Here is a 16,017-nt window from a genome sequence, read left to right as displayed (position 1 = left end):
TCCCTTTCATCTTATACTGCTAAATTAGGGATGGCTAGTGCAGATAGCCCTTATGTAGCCTTGCACAAAACTAAAACCAAAACACTGCTTTATTATCATGATTTACAGATATACTAGGCATAAAAATGTAGCTAATAATCTAATTTTAGTGCTATATATATAAATTTCAAGTTCTTAATTTTTATAAGGTAATATTAAAACAAATCCTCAATCAATTTCCCATAGTATAAGAATTGTGATATTTTCCTTCTCTAATTTATTTACCATTCCTTCATGAAATATGTAATGTAACATAAGTTACTCATTGCTGTAATTGTATTACTCAGGCAAAACTTAATTTTTATAACCTTTATAGCCTTCAATCTTATTTGGAGCCATGAGCTAGAAAATCGGGACATTTCTTGCCACGCTGACTTCTCTTTTACAAATTACCAGCTGTTCACTCTGGTGTTTAATATTCTATCATTTATAACCAATAGAAAGACAGGGTTTTAATAAATTAAATGATTTATCATATGATGTTGTTTTTCATTTAGAGAGTTGTCTATTCTGCTTCCAGTTCTAATGTTTTCCCATGAGAAATTCGTCAATGAGCATAGCAGAATTTTTAACAACTCTTACCAAACCCGTTAGAAAGCCAGAAATTTTATAACAGTTACAGGGCATTGTTTATATTCTGTTATTATTCAATGTTCTTTGGTTGATTATTTAATTATATAAAAATTATTTAGTGCAATAGAACCATCAGAACAAAGATGGTAAGGTTAAGTTTAATCAACAGAAGAAAGGTCAGTATTGTATTTCATATTTTTTTCTTTAATTAACATTATAAAAGTAGTTGAAATGCAAAAATTAGAATCTTTTTAGGTTATATTAGGTAAAATAAAGAAAAAAATTATTGTTTTTCATAAGGTAGGCTTGTAAGTAACCAATGTGTTATATAATATAGTAGAGTAATGTGAGCTATGTTTGCCATTTGATTTATAACTTCTGTAGTGGGATTATTAGTTAAACACAGTTCAACTGGTGAAATTGACCAACCTTGTGAGGATAGAGAAAATAACTGATAAAATTTATTGAAAAAAATATTTGAAATTTATTTAGGAGGTCTCAGAGACAATAAAAATGATACATGACAGTTACCAAATGGAAAAATGGTAATTTTAATCTTAACATGAAAATCATGTTATACTTAGAACTGTCTGTAGAAAAATGTTTAGCAAAAATACTTCATTAAAAATTCTTATTTTTTGTCTACAAAAAATCTTTTATGCTTACTGAAAGCTTGCAAAAATTTGAGGATACACAAAACACAGTGAAAGTTACATTGTGGAAACTAAAGATCAGTTTTGTGTCACAAACTCAGCCTGTTCAACCAAGCCTGTAGCAAGTGTTAAATTATTTTGTACCATTATTTTTAAATAATTGTAAATCTAGTTGTTCATTAGTTTCTCCTTTAAATGGAAGATGTGAATTGATATATATATATATATAGTGAAATTAAATAAATACATTTAAATGTAGTTAAATAAGTGAACAAAATCATGAGGAAGGACTGCATTCAAAACAGCAAATCCAAACCTCTGATTAATTATAATCATAGTTTTTTAAGCCATAAACAAAACACATTAAAATTAAACAAAATATGCTGCATATCTTTAAAAGGATCCTAGGGTACAAGCTACTATGTGGGATTATAAAATGTGCACTAGGTTTTGGAGGTGACTGTGGAAGTTGGATCCACATTGTAGTGGGGATACACCATCTATCAGTCTTAACCTCCATTTTGCTGGTCTCACATGGGAAGATTAGAAATCAGGAGAGCGAGATGTGGGTGCTCAAGCCCACAACATCCCACATCTGTATCACCTTCCACTGCCTGCAGACAGTTGTGGAATGGTGAATGCTCTCCCAAGTTAAAGTAAGAAAAAAATAAACATAAAAGAATGAAAGAAAACAACAAATAAAAAATAAGGAAAATAAGGTACTACCATTTGGGGATAGGTAAGTTAAAACTTGCATCTTGAAGTTTGCATACCTGTCCCAAGTGTGGTAGAGGCACTAATTAAAACAACTCTGAACCATATCAGTATACTAAGATTACTGTGACTGTCATGCTTTTATATGTGGCTCAATGTGGTACATCCACATAAAGTAGTGCCACTCTCTTAAATGACCTTATTTTAACTGCAGGAAGTGAAGCGTGATATAGACGTGGGACGTTGTGGGCTTGAGCACCTGCATCTCACTCTCCTAATTTCTAATCTTCTTATGGGAGACAAGTGAATTGGAGATTAAGACTGATAGACCGTGTCCCCCCACTGCAATGTGGGTCCTACTTTAATAGTCACCTCCAAAACCTAGGATACATTTCATAATCTCACATTGTAGCTTGTACCCCAGGATCCTTTTAAAAATATGCAGCGTGTTTGTGGGTTAAAAATTTATGGTTATTTTATATATAAAATTTAAGAATCTGTTGGTTTATCTAGGTCATTCCATCTCACTAGACTAAACCTCAATAATAAGAACTTTGAGCCACCCTTATTTTTTGAGTGTTTACCAGTTATTCCTTTACAACTTTTTTAACTTTACTGTGTCCACTACATCTAAAGGTAACCCATTCTGAAGGTCAAACACACTATCAGATAGAACTGCCTTAGTTGAAGGTAACTCCCACCCTGCCAAAATATAGATGTTCATTAGTCCTGCCACTAATTGAAAAAGATAATGCATTAACACTGTCTCTTTACTTAACAATCTTAAACATCTCAATCAATTCCCCTATAATTTCTTTTTTGAAAAGAAAATAGTTTAAGGAAGTCCAATGTTGTATGACAACCTTTCCATCCAACTGCTTCTAACACTTCAGTGTCTGCCTTAAGGTAAGGAGGCCAAGCTGAACACAGTACTCCAAATAAGGCATAACTAACGACTTGTACTGTGAAATTACATCTATATATTTGTATACAGTGTTTCTGAAGATCCATATAAGAGAAGAGGTAGTTTTAACCTTGAGGTAGTTAATGAGACTAATTAGGTGATAGTATTTGTTCTGTGGTATGTTGTTTTCCAGTTTCTCATTTGGATCACTTTTTCATTCAGTATAAAATTTTATCTTTTGAAAATTAAAGATAATAAGAGAGAAGTAAGCTGAGGAAGATATTCATATTATGGTTTGTGGTTTGAAAGTTGGGATGGATCTCATTTTACAGTGTTTGAAATAAGTGTAAAAGGTAATTGCTACACAGCTGTGTTAAGACACTTGCAACAGGTTTTTAGGAAGGAGACAAACAGTAATAATAAACAGAAACATCATTTTTGAATTGGACTTTTCAGAATTTACAAGTTCCATCATGAGTAAGTTCTAATAGAAGCAGTTTTAATAAGGATGTGAAATTATGTAAAATAAAAATGTTAGAATCTGTAATGTAGAACATTTGGATGCACAAATATGTAGCTACACTTTAGTTGGTGAACAAATTGATTTAAAGTATTACAAGAATTTGGGACTTGATTCTTTAGTGCAGACAGAAACTTTCTTAAAGCTCTTAACTTTTATATGACACACATTTATTGGTATAAAACATCTTAATATGAAGTGAGATTATTTTGTAATTCTGAATTTGCATATTTTTGTCTTTTTTTGGTTATTTAGAATATGACGTTAAAATAATTTAATGAAATAATGAGTTTAAAAATCATGAAAACATGAAAGTAATTTGAAGATTTTGTTAGTTTTTCTAAGTTATTTTTATATATCTTCAAAGAGGTTATTAAAAAAATCTCCCCTTCCCAATAGGCTCGACTTGATATCTTAAAAATTCACTCACGTAAAATGAACTTGACAAGAGGTATAAATCTAAGGAAAATAGCTGAGACTATGCCTGGTGCATCTGGAGCTGAAGTGAAGGGAGTTTGTACTGAAGCAGGAATGTATGCACTCAGAGAACGTAGAGTTCATGTCACACAGGAAGACTTTGAAATGGCTGTTGCTAAGGTAAGAAGGAATTTGTTTTTTAGTTTAATAAGCAAATTATGATGAATGAGTCAGAAAATGGGGTTATATATTGTAGCCTACGAGTTGAAATTCCTTTATAATTTGGCCCAGCATGGCCAGGTGGGTTAAGGTGTTCAACTTGTAATCTGTGGGTCGTGAGGTTTGATTCCCAGTCGCACCAAACATGCTCGCCTTTCAGTCGTAGGGGCATTATAATGTCACAGTCAATCCCATTATTTGTTGGTAAAAGAGTAGCCCAACAGTTGATGCTGGGTGGAGATGACTAGCTGCCTTCTCTCTAGTCTTACACTGCTAAATTAGGGATGGCTAGCGCTGATAGCCCTTGTGTAGCTTTACCCAAAATTAAAAAAAAAAACTTTTATAATTTATCTAAATTTGAGGATAAAGTATTATCTTATTAGTTCAAAGTTCTTATGATGTGACATTTATATAAACTCAGATTTGTCTGTTATAATGTAAATATGATGAATGTTTCATTGTATTCTGTTTATACAAACTGACGTGTGGGGATTATCTTGTGAATTTGAATTTATTTATGGTGTGTTTGTTATTACCAACTCTTTATTTAGAAATTCATCTATAATACATCATAACTTTAAATTTCTTTATGGTATATTTATACAGGGTGTTCGGAAAGTCACTGTGCACTTATATATTTATTGACATACAAAACTGCACAGTGACTTTCCGAATACCCTGTATAAAATTGAAGGTTGGTGTATATGGGTAGTTTGAATTTTTTTTTGTGATACCTTGTTTATTATATAAACTGGGAGATTTATGTATTATCTCATTGGTCTTAATTTCCTTATAGTATCATGCTTAAATATGGATATGTGATTAACTCATTAGCTTGAATTCATTTTTGGTATCATATTGGTGTATGATTTTTCACTTGATTAAGTTTATAATTATAAAAATTTAAGAGATAGAATTTGGTTTAGGATTATTTCTTTATTGTATTATGTTTACATAAAAACATATATTTAACTTTTAATTAACTCTATAGATCTGATTGCTTTATGATATATTTTTTATATAAAATCAGAGATTGAGGTATGATTATTTTGTTTATTCAAATTTCATTCAAATAGCATATTAAAGTTGGATACATTTTGTGTGGGGATTATCATGTTATTTCAATTTCTTTATGATATCTTGTTTATGTAAATCTGGACTTAGATACCGTGTATGATTGTCTCATTAGCTTTTCTCTTTGGCATCATGTTTGTACAAAATCAGAGTTAGAGACTGATTTACAGTTACCATGTTAGTTTAACTTTCTTTATAGTTTCATGCATATACATATATTCAAAATTAAATTTTATGTATGCTTATGTCATTAGATTGAATTGCTTTATGATATAGTTTTTATATAAACTCAGATTTGGAGATAGGTAAATGATAGTCTGAGTTAAATATGTATGATTGTCATTAGATTGTATTTCCTTCAGAGCTAAGTGAATTAATCAATACATCTGATTACCAGTGACCACTGAATACACCAGTTACTGTCTCATAAACTGATTAATCAAAATTACTATTTTTGATTATTGAAACACAAAAATAAGCAACTAATAGAAATTAGTTGTTATTATGATTGTTTTTGATTATTGCGACAATTGATTAATCACCCTTTCAATTAAACTGATTGTCATGAAATTAGTTTGTTCTGGTTACTACTGTTCCAAAACTAACAAAAAATTAAAACAAGAAAATATTAAATAAAACAGGAAGATAAATACAAATTACACAAACGTTGAGAAAAGTATGAAGTTACCGTACAACTGTTTGTATGAGATGGGTGGAGTGTTGAGTGTACATGTTAATTGATTTGCAAGTATCTCTAACTGCCCAGATCTAATTTATGATCGTTATGTAAGCTAGGAAATTGTTGTATCTTTATTTTAATAGTTTGAAATACTTTAAACTAGTGTGTTTATGTAAAATTAGAAGTAGATACTGGTATGTGATAATATAATTTCTTTTAAGTGTCTCTTTCTGAGCAGCTGTAAATGTCTGACAGATTAGCTGTTTGTGCTGGTAATTGGTAATGTAGCATTCTTCATTGTAAGAAATTGTGAAAGAAAAAAGTGAACATTTACTAACAAGAATTTTTCTGGTAACTAATGCATTAGAAAAGTGTTTGGATCATGCTGATTCAACGTACAGAGATCAAGATTTTGACACGTCAAACTGTAATGTTTCTCTATGTTAAAAATACTTCCCTTTATTGAAAAATGGAATATGTTTTTTAAAGAACTCCAGTTTTTTGTAGTATTTTAAACATTTCATCAATGAAGATATAATCAAACCCTTGCATGCAGCCCTAGTGAAGGTTGTGAAGAGAATAGGTAAAATTGTGTCCTGTCATAAAGAAATGGTTATTACACAAACCAAAGTGTAAAGTTTTTATGGATTTTTGTTCGTGGTTCCATTCAGTAGATGGAATTATATCTTATGAGCCTCAATTACCACTCCTGGCATTAAGATCTTGTATTTTAGCACTATAGGTAGTGCAATTGTATTTATTATTTTAGTCATATAGCTTGATAAATATACAGATGACCACAATATTGCTCCATTATAGTGATATTGTGTTCATAACTCAGAGTTAAAGACTACTATATGAATATTTTGTTTAAATTTCTTTTTAATCCAGTTATATAAACTAGGAGATTGGTATTTCATTACCTCATTAAGGTAGTGTGTTTATATGAACTCAGGATTAGATATTCATGTAGGGTTATCCTTCCACTTCCAATTTCTTTATAGTGTTATGTACATATGAATTGAGAGCTAAATACTTGTATGATCATACCATCAGAGTGAATGTCTTTGTGATGTCATTGTTACATAAACCTAGAGACTGGTGTATGGTTATCATATTAATTTCAATTTTTTAAACACTAGAAACTGATGTATAATATATAAATTTGGGATTAATATATGGTTACCTCCTTTATTTGATTTTCTTTTTGTATTTATATAAACTCAGGGATATACATATTTGTTTCAGATTATCTTGTTCAACTGAATTTTATTTTATCATTTTCATATAAATTCAGCTATAAAAAGTTGTATATGATTATCTCATTATATTCAGTTCCATTACAATAGCAGAAGTATATAAAATTACAAGATCCTGTCTTGTCTCTTTGAGTATAGAATAAGGTAAAAGGTTTTATACGTAGTCTGTAGGTATCAAATGGATTAATGCATGAAGCACTTGATGTTTATTTTATCACTAAATTATTCATTATTTTTTCTGCAAAAAATCTAAAAAATACTCTGCAAACATAAGTTCATATAAGTAACTAATTTTACAGTTTTACATTTAATAAATTAATTAAGTCAGTAACTTTATTTGTGACTTAACTTCTACTTATAGTTCATATGCTTCTGATAAGATTTTAACTGTATCTGTACCTAAGTAACAGTTTAAACTTGACAGGATATACATGTAGCTTCCTTGTTATATTTATTGCGATTGTAATTTCTACTCCAAGTGAAACTGTTTTCTTGGCTGGTAAATAGATGTTTATAGTTCTTAATCTGGTTATCCTAGAATAAAATTATTATTAATTCTTACCCTAAAATTTGATTTGTAAATGACTTAAAAGGATAATAATTACAGTTCGCTTATTTAATCCAGCTCACACTGTAACAGTTGTTCATTAAAAGTGATTATAATATGGCACCTCGATCACTATTGTGTGTGTCTTACTCCAGTCAGCTTGATCAGTCCTGGTATTGGACAGAAGGCCTTGTCAGCACAGGATATGGTGGACATTATGTGGTTGACACAAGTTTTCTTTGCTTTCAAACATTTTGTAATTGCAAGTTTCTACTTGTTAGAGGGGTGTATATTTACAATATTTGACATCAGGGAGATGCATATCATATTTTTGTAGACCTTAATTTATGAAGATCGATTTATCGCTCAAACTGTTGAGTTTTCACTTATAATTTAAATTTGCAACATCATTAAAATAAATAATGATGTATTTGTGTAAAAACAGCCAATGTGCTGATATATAAGTTAACATCACTAAATTAAGCACAGTTTGGTTCTTTTGTATGTGCTACATTGTTAATAGTCTAATTATAACTTTATTTATGCATTATCTATTTTGGAATACAAGATCAAATTAAGTGAATGTTAAGGCTATTTTTAAAATGTTTATTCTGACTTTTTGCAGGTCATGCAGAAGGATTCTGAAAAGAACATGTCAATTAAAAAGCTCTGGAAATGAGATTACATTTCAGGACTCTCCTCCCACTCAAGTCTAAATACCCAGGTTTTGAGGTTATTTGAACTAACTCTCATGAAAATGAAACTTTTTTTTTTTCAATTCTACATTTTTGAACTTCTATGACAGTTGTATTTAGCAAGTTCTAATAAAATGTAAATTATTTCCAAATTTAGAATATTCAGTGTAGATTTGTTGCAGTTATAATAGAATATAAAACTTCTAATTAACTGCAGGACAAAGATTTATTTTAGCATTACAACAATCTTTATAATAATACACTAATAAGTATTGTGAAAGTGTTTGTATACATTCTGGGGTAGTATGGTTGTGTCTTGGCTTTTTTTTAACATTGGTTTATAACATACATGCTGTTTTTTTCAAGCGCTAACAGGTCTCCTGACAAGCTAGTAGTGGACATTTTGTTTAACTAATATCCAATTCACTTTTTCTTAATTTGACCTGAAATTTTTGGACATTTTATTGGCTAGAAAGAAGGCACTTTCCACACTCTTTTAGCACTGGACCTGCAAAAAGTGATTAGATAAGTGAAATACATTAATGCATCACAAGCTTAACATCCAAGCAAAAGAAGCGTGGAAGTTTCCATATGACACACAGAGGTATTCGGGAACTGTTTTGAACCACCTTCATATATGTTCAGTAAGCTAAGCACAGTATTATGTCTGTAGCTGTATTTAAAGTGTCTGTCTGCTCAGTTTACGACCAACTATTATGATTCCTTATCAAATTGCAGCTAAAGTATTTTGTATCTATATTGAAAACTAAATGTAAAAAGGTCATAGCAGAAGCTTAAGAGGTTGACAGTTGCTTAATTAATGATACTAAGAACATGGCTTTATTGAAATACCCTGAATTTACTCCAAGTTGTGCCTAATGTACGAGCATTATCATCAAATTGGATTCCTTATTTCAAGTTCAACTTGGACAGAAAACAAGATTATTGTATATTTTATGATAATAAAAATGAAGCTACAAACCCAAGACGAAGTAGGTAGTATTAGCTAGTATGTAGATTTGAGGATGCTGTATTTTATTTAAAAATTTGTCACTTTATAAATGAAAATGTGTCTTGAAATAGTCTCAAAGATACATCCAAAACCACCCTTGTTGTGAATTTCTGAATTTGACTTAATTTTAATGTTCAAAAAACTGTAGTGTAAAAAAAAACACCCCTTGGATCCTGAGGGACATTTTAATACAGTTTGAACATAAAATTGTAAATAAGTTTGAAAAGTGTAAATTTGTGTCCGCTTTTGTCCTAATTTTCTATAAATCTCTTTATGTATTTATATTTATTCACACTATGTTTCTCATATTTTCCATATCAAAGCATCTTTAACTTTTTTTTTGCTGTTTTCTACTTACTCTTTCATATTCATATAAGGTTCTATACTTTCAGTTTACCTCCTGTATCTTGGATTAATACACCAATGTGTGTGACACCCAGGTCACAGTGATCCAAATTTTGCTGTCATGCATGTTACCCAGTTATTTGGTTTTAAATAAGATGGAATTATGATACCAACCAGTCTAATTTTGATGTTTACATCACATGACTACCTGCCACCATAAAGGCACATTATTTAAATTGTAAGGTATGACCACATATTTTGAACCCCTCAGATGTTTCCAGTGTCAGTGATTTTGTCCCTCGAAGGCATCATGTCATGGTTCCTTAATGTGCTCATTGTGGTTGCAAGTACCATGATGCCTATGAGTGGGAAATGGACTTTCATTATGTTAATTGTAGTGGCTCTCTTCCCTCTTACATTCGTTCTTGCTCTTTGTGGGTGGAGGTAAAAGAGGTACAGCATTTGAAAACTATTCACATTTCTTACCCCAAGGCTCAAAAAGTTATTGCCCACCACTCCATCTTGTACATTTGCTGCTGCACACCATTCAATTTCTATAGTGGGAGTGCAGCTGGATCTTTCTGTGCCTCTATTAGAGTTATTCTCCAATTATGTGAAGAGTCTTTTGATCCCTGTAGCTAATAGAGTAAATGAGTCAATGTCTATTCCAACCTCTGTTCCTACCAATCCTTCCTATGGGTGCTCGGTTCCATCTCCTTTGACCCAGCTTCTGGCATATTCTCAGGCCCATTGTCTTCGGTCCCAAAATTTCAAATGATTATTCATTCTTGACCTTAGTTACTGGACTCTACTTCTACTGACAGAGATCTACCCACTCAATTTGGGGCAGAACCCATGGAAGCTGAAAGACTTTTTTTTTACAAAGAAAAATGACGTGGTTGTAAACTGAAAGGTTTTCATTCAGATATATAGATGACATTAAGGATTTGATTATGTCTTATCACCCTGTGTGTGTGCGTTTCTCTTTATAGGAAATTTTTCTGAAACCTGCCGATGCAGTCACATTTTGGCAGCTTTCTTTGTACAGAAATGACAGGTTATGTGATGGAGAAGTGCATGAAGGGGTGGAACTGCTGTTTGATCAGCATGTGCTCTTCCTGTCTTTACCACTTGTTACACCCTTGAAGTCTGTAGCCATCCATGTTTCCTTGGGTTGTACCATCACTGTTTGTTCTCTCTATATGGCTCCTGGAGAGACCTACAATTATTCAGACCTTTATGCCATCACTGAGCAGTTACCAGCTCCCTTTTCAATCCTGGAGGATTTTAATAGACATAATCCCCTCTGAGGGTGGTGCTGATTTTGATGAGAGAGGTCGTTTCATAGAGTGTATGCTTTTGGACCACAACCTTTCTCCCAGCAGAACAATACGGTTCTTGTACCTATTTTCATGCACCTAGTCAGTCTTTTATTGCTATTGATGTCTATCTGCTCCCCTTCACTTTTCTCTCATTTCTTTTTGGAGATTAACAGTTACCCACATGGTAATGATCATTTTCCTTTCATAGGGAGACTAGCCCTAGTCATTGCCACCTTTCATACAAGCCTCAGTTGAAATTAAACCAGGCCAACTGACTCTCTTTCACTGTTCTCTCAGAACTTGATCCTGCCACTATCTGTAAGCCATCGATACACAACTGGCTATGTTTGTATTCATAGGAACAAACTTGCTGACATCACTACTGTGCCTCTTCTATATACAGACTATGGTCCCGTATTCAAGGCTCGGCTCTGCTCCAGTTGGCAGTTAACTTGGAGTGAGAAATATGAAAACAAGCTTTTCCAGATTACACCCTCTATTGAACTTTGGTTGCCTTGTTTTAACAAGGATCAGAAAGAAGTTGTCCTAACTAGATTACCCATTGGTCACAGTTTGTTAAATCATTGTTTTCTTTTATCTTGACTGATGCACCAGTGTGTGGTCTGTGCGACACTCAGGTCACACTAGTCAAAATTTTATTATCATGCTGTTGTTACAACTCTCAACAACGGCACCATTTTAGACATGCTTTGACCCACTGTTTACCCCTGACGTTGGACAGTGTAATTGGCAATGGTGACACTGTTAACTGTACAAATGTTTTTAGTTTTTTTAGGGCCCATTGGCCATTTTAAAGCTATTTAAGTTAATTCAAAAATTAGACTTCATTTTAACATGATGAATTTGTATGAATTTTAATAATTTTACTTTAATTTTTTTACCAGTTTTTTTACCAACCAACCAACCAATCAAAATCCTGATTTTGTTTTTCATTAAACATTCTTGTCATTAGTGTATTTGTTGCATTTTATAATGATACTTTACTTTCTGCTTTATTTCCCAGTTTGTAAGTTAAGTGCATATCTTCCTTTCTGTTTCATTACACTAAAAGACAACAAGCATTTTGTTTATAGTTACTAATACTTTATCATTGTTTTCAAGTTTAAAAAAATTCGTTCAACTCAACACCTTGCTCTGGACTCTTTAACTTTTATTAAATTTTCTATCAATTATTCCACTTTCATTCCTTGCAGTACATTTTTTATTCCAAACCCGTGCCCTCTACTTGTCATACCTCTCATGTATACACACATTCCCCGTCTCAAACAATTTCTTATTCCTATAACTTTACCAAGAAATCCTCTTCAATAGATTTGCATACGTTGCAGTTTTTGTTTTTTCTGGTTAAAATTTTATTAATATAGTTCTTGGCCACTTTCTTAAGTCTACTTCAGGGGTTCCCAACCAGTGGGTCTAAAGCCTTGGCAGGGGAGCCGTGTAGCCTTGTTAGAAGTAGCTTGGGATAACATTAATTTTATTTCATCAATTACATTTCTAAGTCGCGAGTGCCAAAAGGTTGGGAACCCCTGGTCTACTTGGTTTGGTTGGACAGTTTCCAGATAAACTGATGGATCTTTTCTAGTAATTCTTAATTTTTCTTTCACATTTTTACTAGCCTACTTTTTGATTTTTTTCCTAATTCATGAATGTTTGTGTTCTTAAAAATTCTATTTAATTTTAAATCCCCAACTTCTCTTTCAAACTACACGTTTGTCTCTTTTCCATTCATAAAATAGGTTACTCTGCATGTTACTCAGTTGTTTTGTAATTTTTTTATTTGCTGTATTTAGCTCATAAAATTTCTTTTAATTTATTCTACAATATCTCAGTCACATTTGGTTTTACTTCTTCTGTATGTAATTTACTCTTTCCAACTTTGACAAACTATTACTTCTACCCCTCTCCTTCAGTTAGTACACTAACCCATTTGTGACTATGGTCTGGTTGGTTATGGCACTTGAATTGCCATCTGTGGTTCAAGACCCTTCACTGAACATTTGCCTTTTCAGTCATGGGGTATTATATGTGATGAGTCAAGTACACTATTTGTTAGTAAACAAATAGTGCAAGAGTTGGTGGTCTGTCATTTCAGACTTTGGGTCATCAAGTTGCTTTGTGTGAAATTCAACAAACAAAACAAACCATTTAAGATGGTCCTTCCTGCAGATTTTTGTACCACTCCTATCCTCAATGAAGCAAACCTCTTTGAAACTTGAATATCTGTTAATGATATCTCAATTCTTATTTAAACATATTTAATCATCACCATTACATTATAGCCCTTCCTTGGTTCTTTAGTTTTTAAAGTGAATAAATTATGGGTTACTGCTGCTGTTTGTCAATGAATGCTTGACTTGTTAGCTAGTTCCAAGTTACCTACTTCAGCAATATTTACCAGTAATATTGAGTGTCACACAAGCTGGGAAACAATCAATAATAACAATTAGATTCTCAAATATGACTGAAACTCAAGATTTTTTGGGTAATGTGTCATGAAGGCTATTTGCATTTCTTCTCTGAGTAGGACTTGTAATTATTCGATCAATGATTTGTTAAAATTAAATGTTGTAGAGGCTTCATGTGGACTCCTTTTCCTCTCCTACACATACATGCCTACCTTCTAACTCACTGTAACTAAGAAAAAAAAGACTAGTGCTTTCTCTCATACATGCACGCTCAATTAAATAGGTTTGCTTTAATTGCATCATTTGCTTTGCATGTCTGTACTTGTAAGAATCAGCTATGTGATGATTTGACCAAAATGTTTGGTATCAGCAAATTTTCATTTGTTACATTGCAACAAGGAAAGAATAATCAATTCTTCATCAAATAGAATGTTGATAAAGTCAGAATATGGTGCAAATGACACTTGACCACACAGCATAATTCAAGTCACAAAATGATATGGAATTTTGTAAGATCCTTGAAACATCATGCAACGCACCAGATTTAGTTACATCAGTTTCAGCAAATGTTTGTTTTTCACATTAATTTTATTGATTTTAATCAAAATATTTAGATAAAGTTCTTGTTTTAATGTGTTCGCTAAAAGTTGTTATTAATATGGTTGGTTTAATAAGTCCAGGATATTTAAAGCCATTTTTGTCCAAGCTTTAGGTTACTTTACTGTGATTATCTTTTCAAGTAGAACTGAAAAGTATGTATTTTGATAGCATGTTTCCTGACTGAGCTAGACATCATGTCAGCTTTGTTTTAAGTGGAATAACGTATTACACCAACATAATTACATGCTGTTTTGTGGTTAGACATGGAACACCAGATATTATCCACTTTGATTATAGTTCCCAGTAGAGCTAGACATGTTTCATAATACAGCTATACATTGTATCATCCTGATTGTGTTTCTGGTCGATAGGGACATTACATTTCTACATGATGTTGAACAGATAAGGTAAATACTATACATTATAATTGGTTTTCTTGAGTAAGATATATTTTACAATCTTCCTCATTCCATATTTTTTGGAAGAACATTACATTAAGTTATTTACGTTTCCTAGTGGAGCTACGTATTGTATAATACTAATTACATCTTTCCTGAAAGAGTTAGTTAGAACTTGAGCTTTATTGTATGTACTTCTAATTATAGTTGTTATATTGTCCTGCTGGAACGACACATCATACATTCTAATCATATTTTTCGTAGAGCAATATATTATATGACCCTAATTATGTTTCCTGATAAAATTAGTTGTTATACTTTTGCAGTTGCATATTTCTTTGTGTAGCTATACATTATGACACATGCAGTATTGCTTTTTGTTTTTATTGCCTAGGTATACATTATGCCATTTACATCTCCTGGCTTCTTGAGTGTTGAATTACCATGTTTGTCCTGTAGCTGAGCTAAACAGTATGCATTTTGCTATATGATACTACAGAGCTGGACAATATATGATTCTCAAAAGAACACAACACTAAATTAACCGGATTACATGTTTCCTGACTTAACTAGATGTACCAGTTAGATTATGTTACCTTTTAAGGCTAGATATTACAACAACTTGATTACATGTTTCCTGACTTAACTAGATGTACCAGTTAGATTATGTTACCATGTTTCCTTTAAGGCAACTTGATTACATGTTTCCTGAATATGACACATCATCTTACTTGTGCTTGCTGAAGGTAAACATAACATATTCTGATGATACATTTTGAGAATTAGCTAGACCTTAATCACTATCATTGTGGGTTTCCTGTCAGAGATACACATTACACCATTCTGAAACCATTTCATAGTTCACTATATATGTTATCTTGATCATGTTTTCTGTCTGTGCTAGGTAAAATGGATTCAGGTTACATAAACCTTGATTAGTTGTTTCCTGGTAAAAACAGACAAATCTCAGTCCTGATTTAGGTTTCCTGGTAGAGTTAAACATTAATAATCATAATTGGTTTGAAGCTAGACATTATATGTTCTGATTACATGTTTTCTGGTTGGACTAAACATTACACAATCTAAGTTACGTTACCTGGCTCACTTAGAAATATTCTGATTAACCCTTTTGCAATGGGCTAGGTAGAATATACACATTAAGTATTTGCACTACACCTTGTATGTCTTCACAAAATTTAGAATAATTTAACTAAAGATTACAATTTTTTGTACTGAACCAGATTTTTTGTAAAGATATGAAAATACTGTTTAGTTACTCGTCTGGGCACAAGGTGGCTTCATGTTTGATTAAAAAAACCTATTCTTTATTCCAAAAATCTCAAAACCTTCACAAATACATTTAAAATGTTTGTTTCCAGTAAGACGTTATATTTTGTTGTTTTCTATACTCTAAATATGTGGGGGCCTGTCACTTGACCAACCTCATAACCATCATGAACAAAATTATAATTTTTTTTTATGCTAGAATGACAATGTATTATAATATGAAAATACATATGCTAAGTCTCATAATGCAATATATATAAACAATTTTTATTATATTGACCCTTCAGTCACGTCTTGACGGGGTACACGTACACTCATAACGTATCCAGTAATA

The 16,017-nt window shown here is 31.9% G+C and overlaps 1 protein-coding gene across 4 annotated transcripts in view; it reads left to right on the top strand.

Annotated features, from left to right (window-relative positions):
* LOC143251916 (26S proteasome regulatory subunit 8) overlaps nt 1-8,445 on the top strand; it is a 291,595-nt gene extending 283,150 nt beyond the window's left edge. For all 4 annotated transcript variants that reach the window (XM_076503279.1, XM_076503280.1, XM_076503282.1 and 1 more), the window contains exons 10-11: nt 3,803-4,000; nt 8,224-8,445. In XM_076503279.1, coding sequence (XP_076359394.1) covers nt 3,803-4,000; nt 8,224-8,277 — 252 coding nt within the window. In that variant the 3' untranslated portion in view covers nt 8,278-8,445. The remainder of the gene's footprint in view (nt 1-3,802; nt 4,001-8,223) is intronic.
* Nucleotides 8,446-16,017: the final 7,572 nt, after the last annotated feature.

Source organism: Tachypleus tridentatus, chromosome 6, assembly GCF_004210375.1.
Source record: "Tachypleus tridentatus isolate NWPU-2018 chromosome 6, ASM421037v1, whole genome shotgun sequence".
NCBI classification, from domain to species: Eukaryota; Metazoa; Arthropoda; class Merostomata; order Xiphosura; family Limulidae; genus Tachypleus; species Tachypleus tridentatus.
This window is presented reverse-complemented; position numbering and strand designations above follow the sequence as displayed.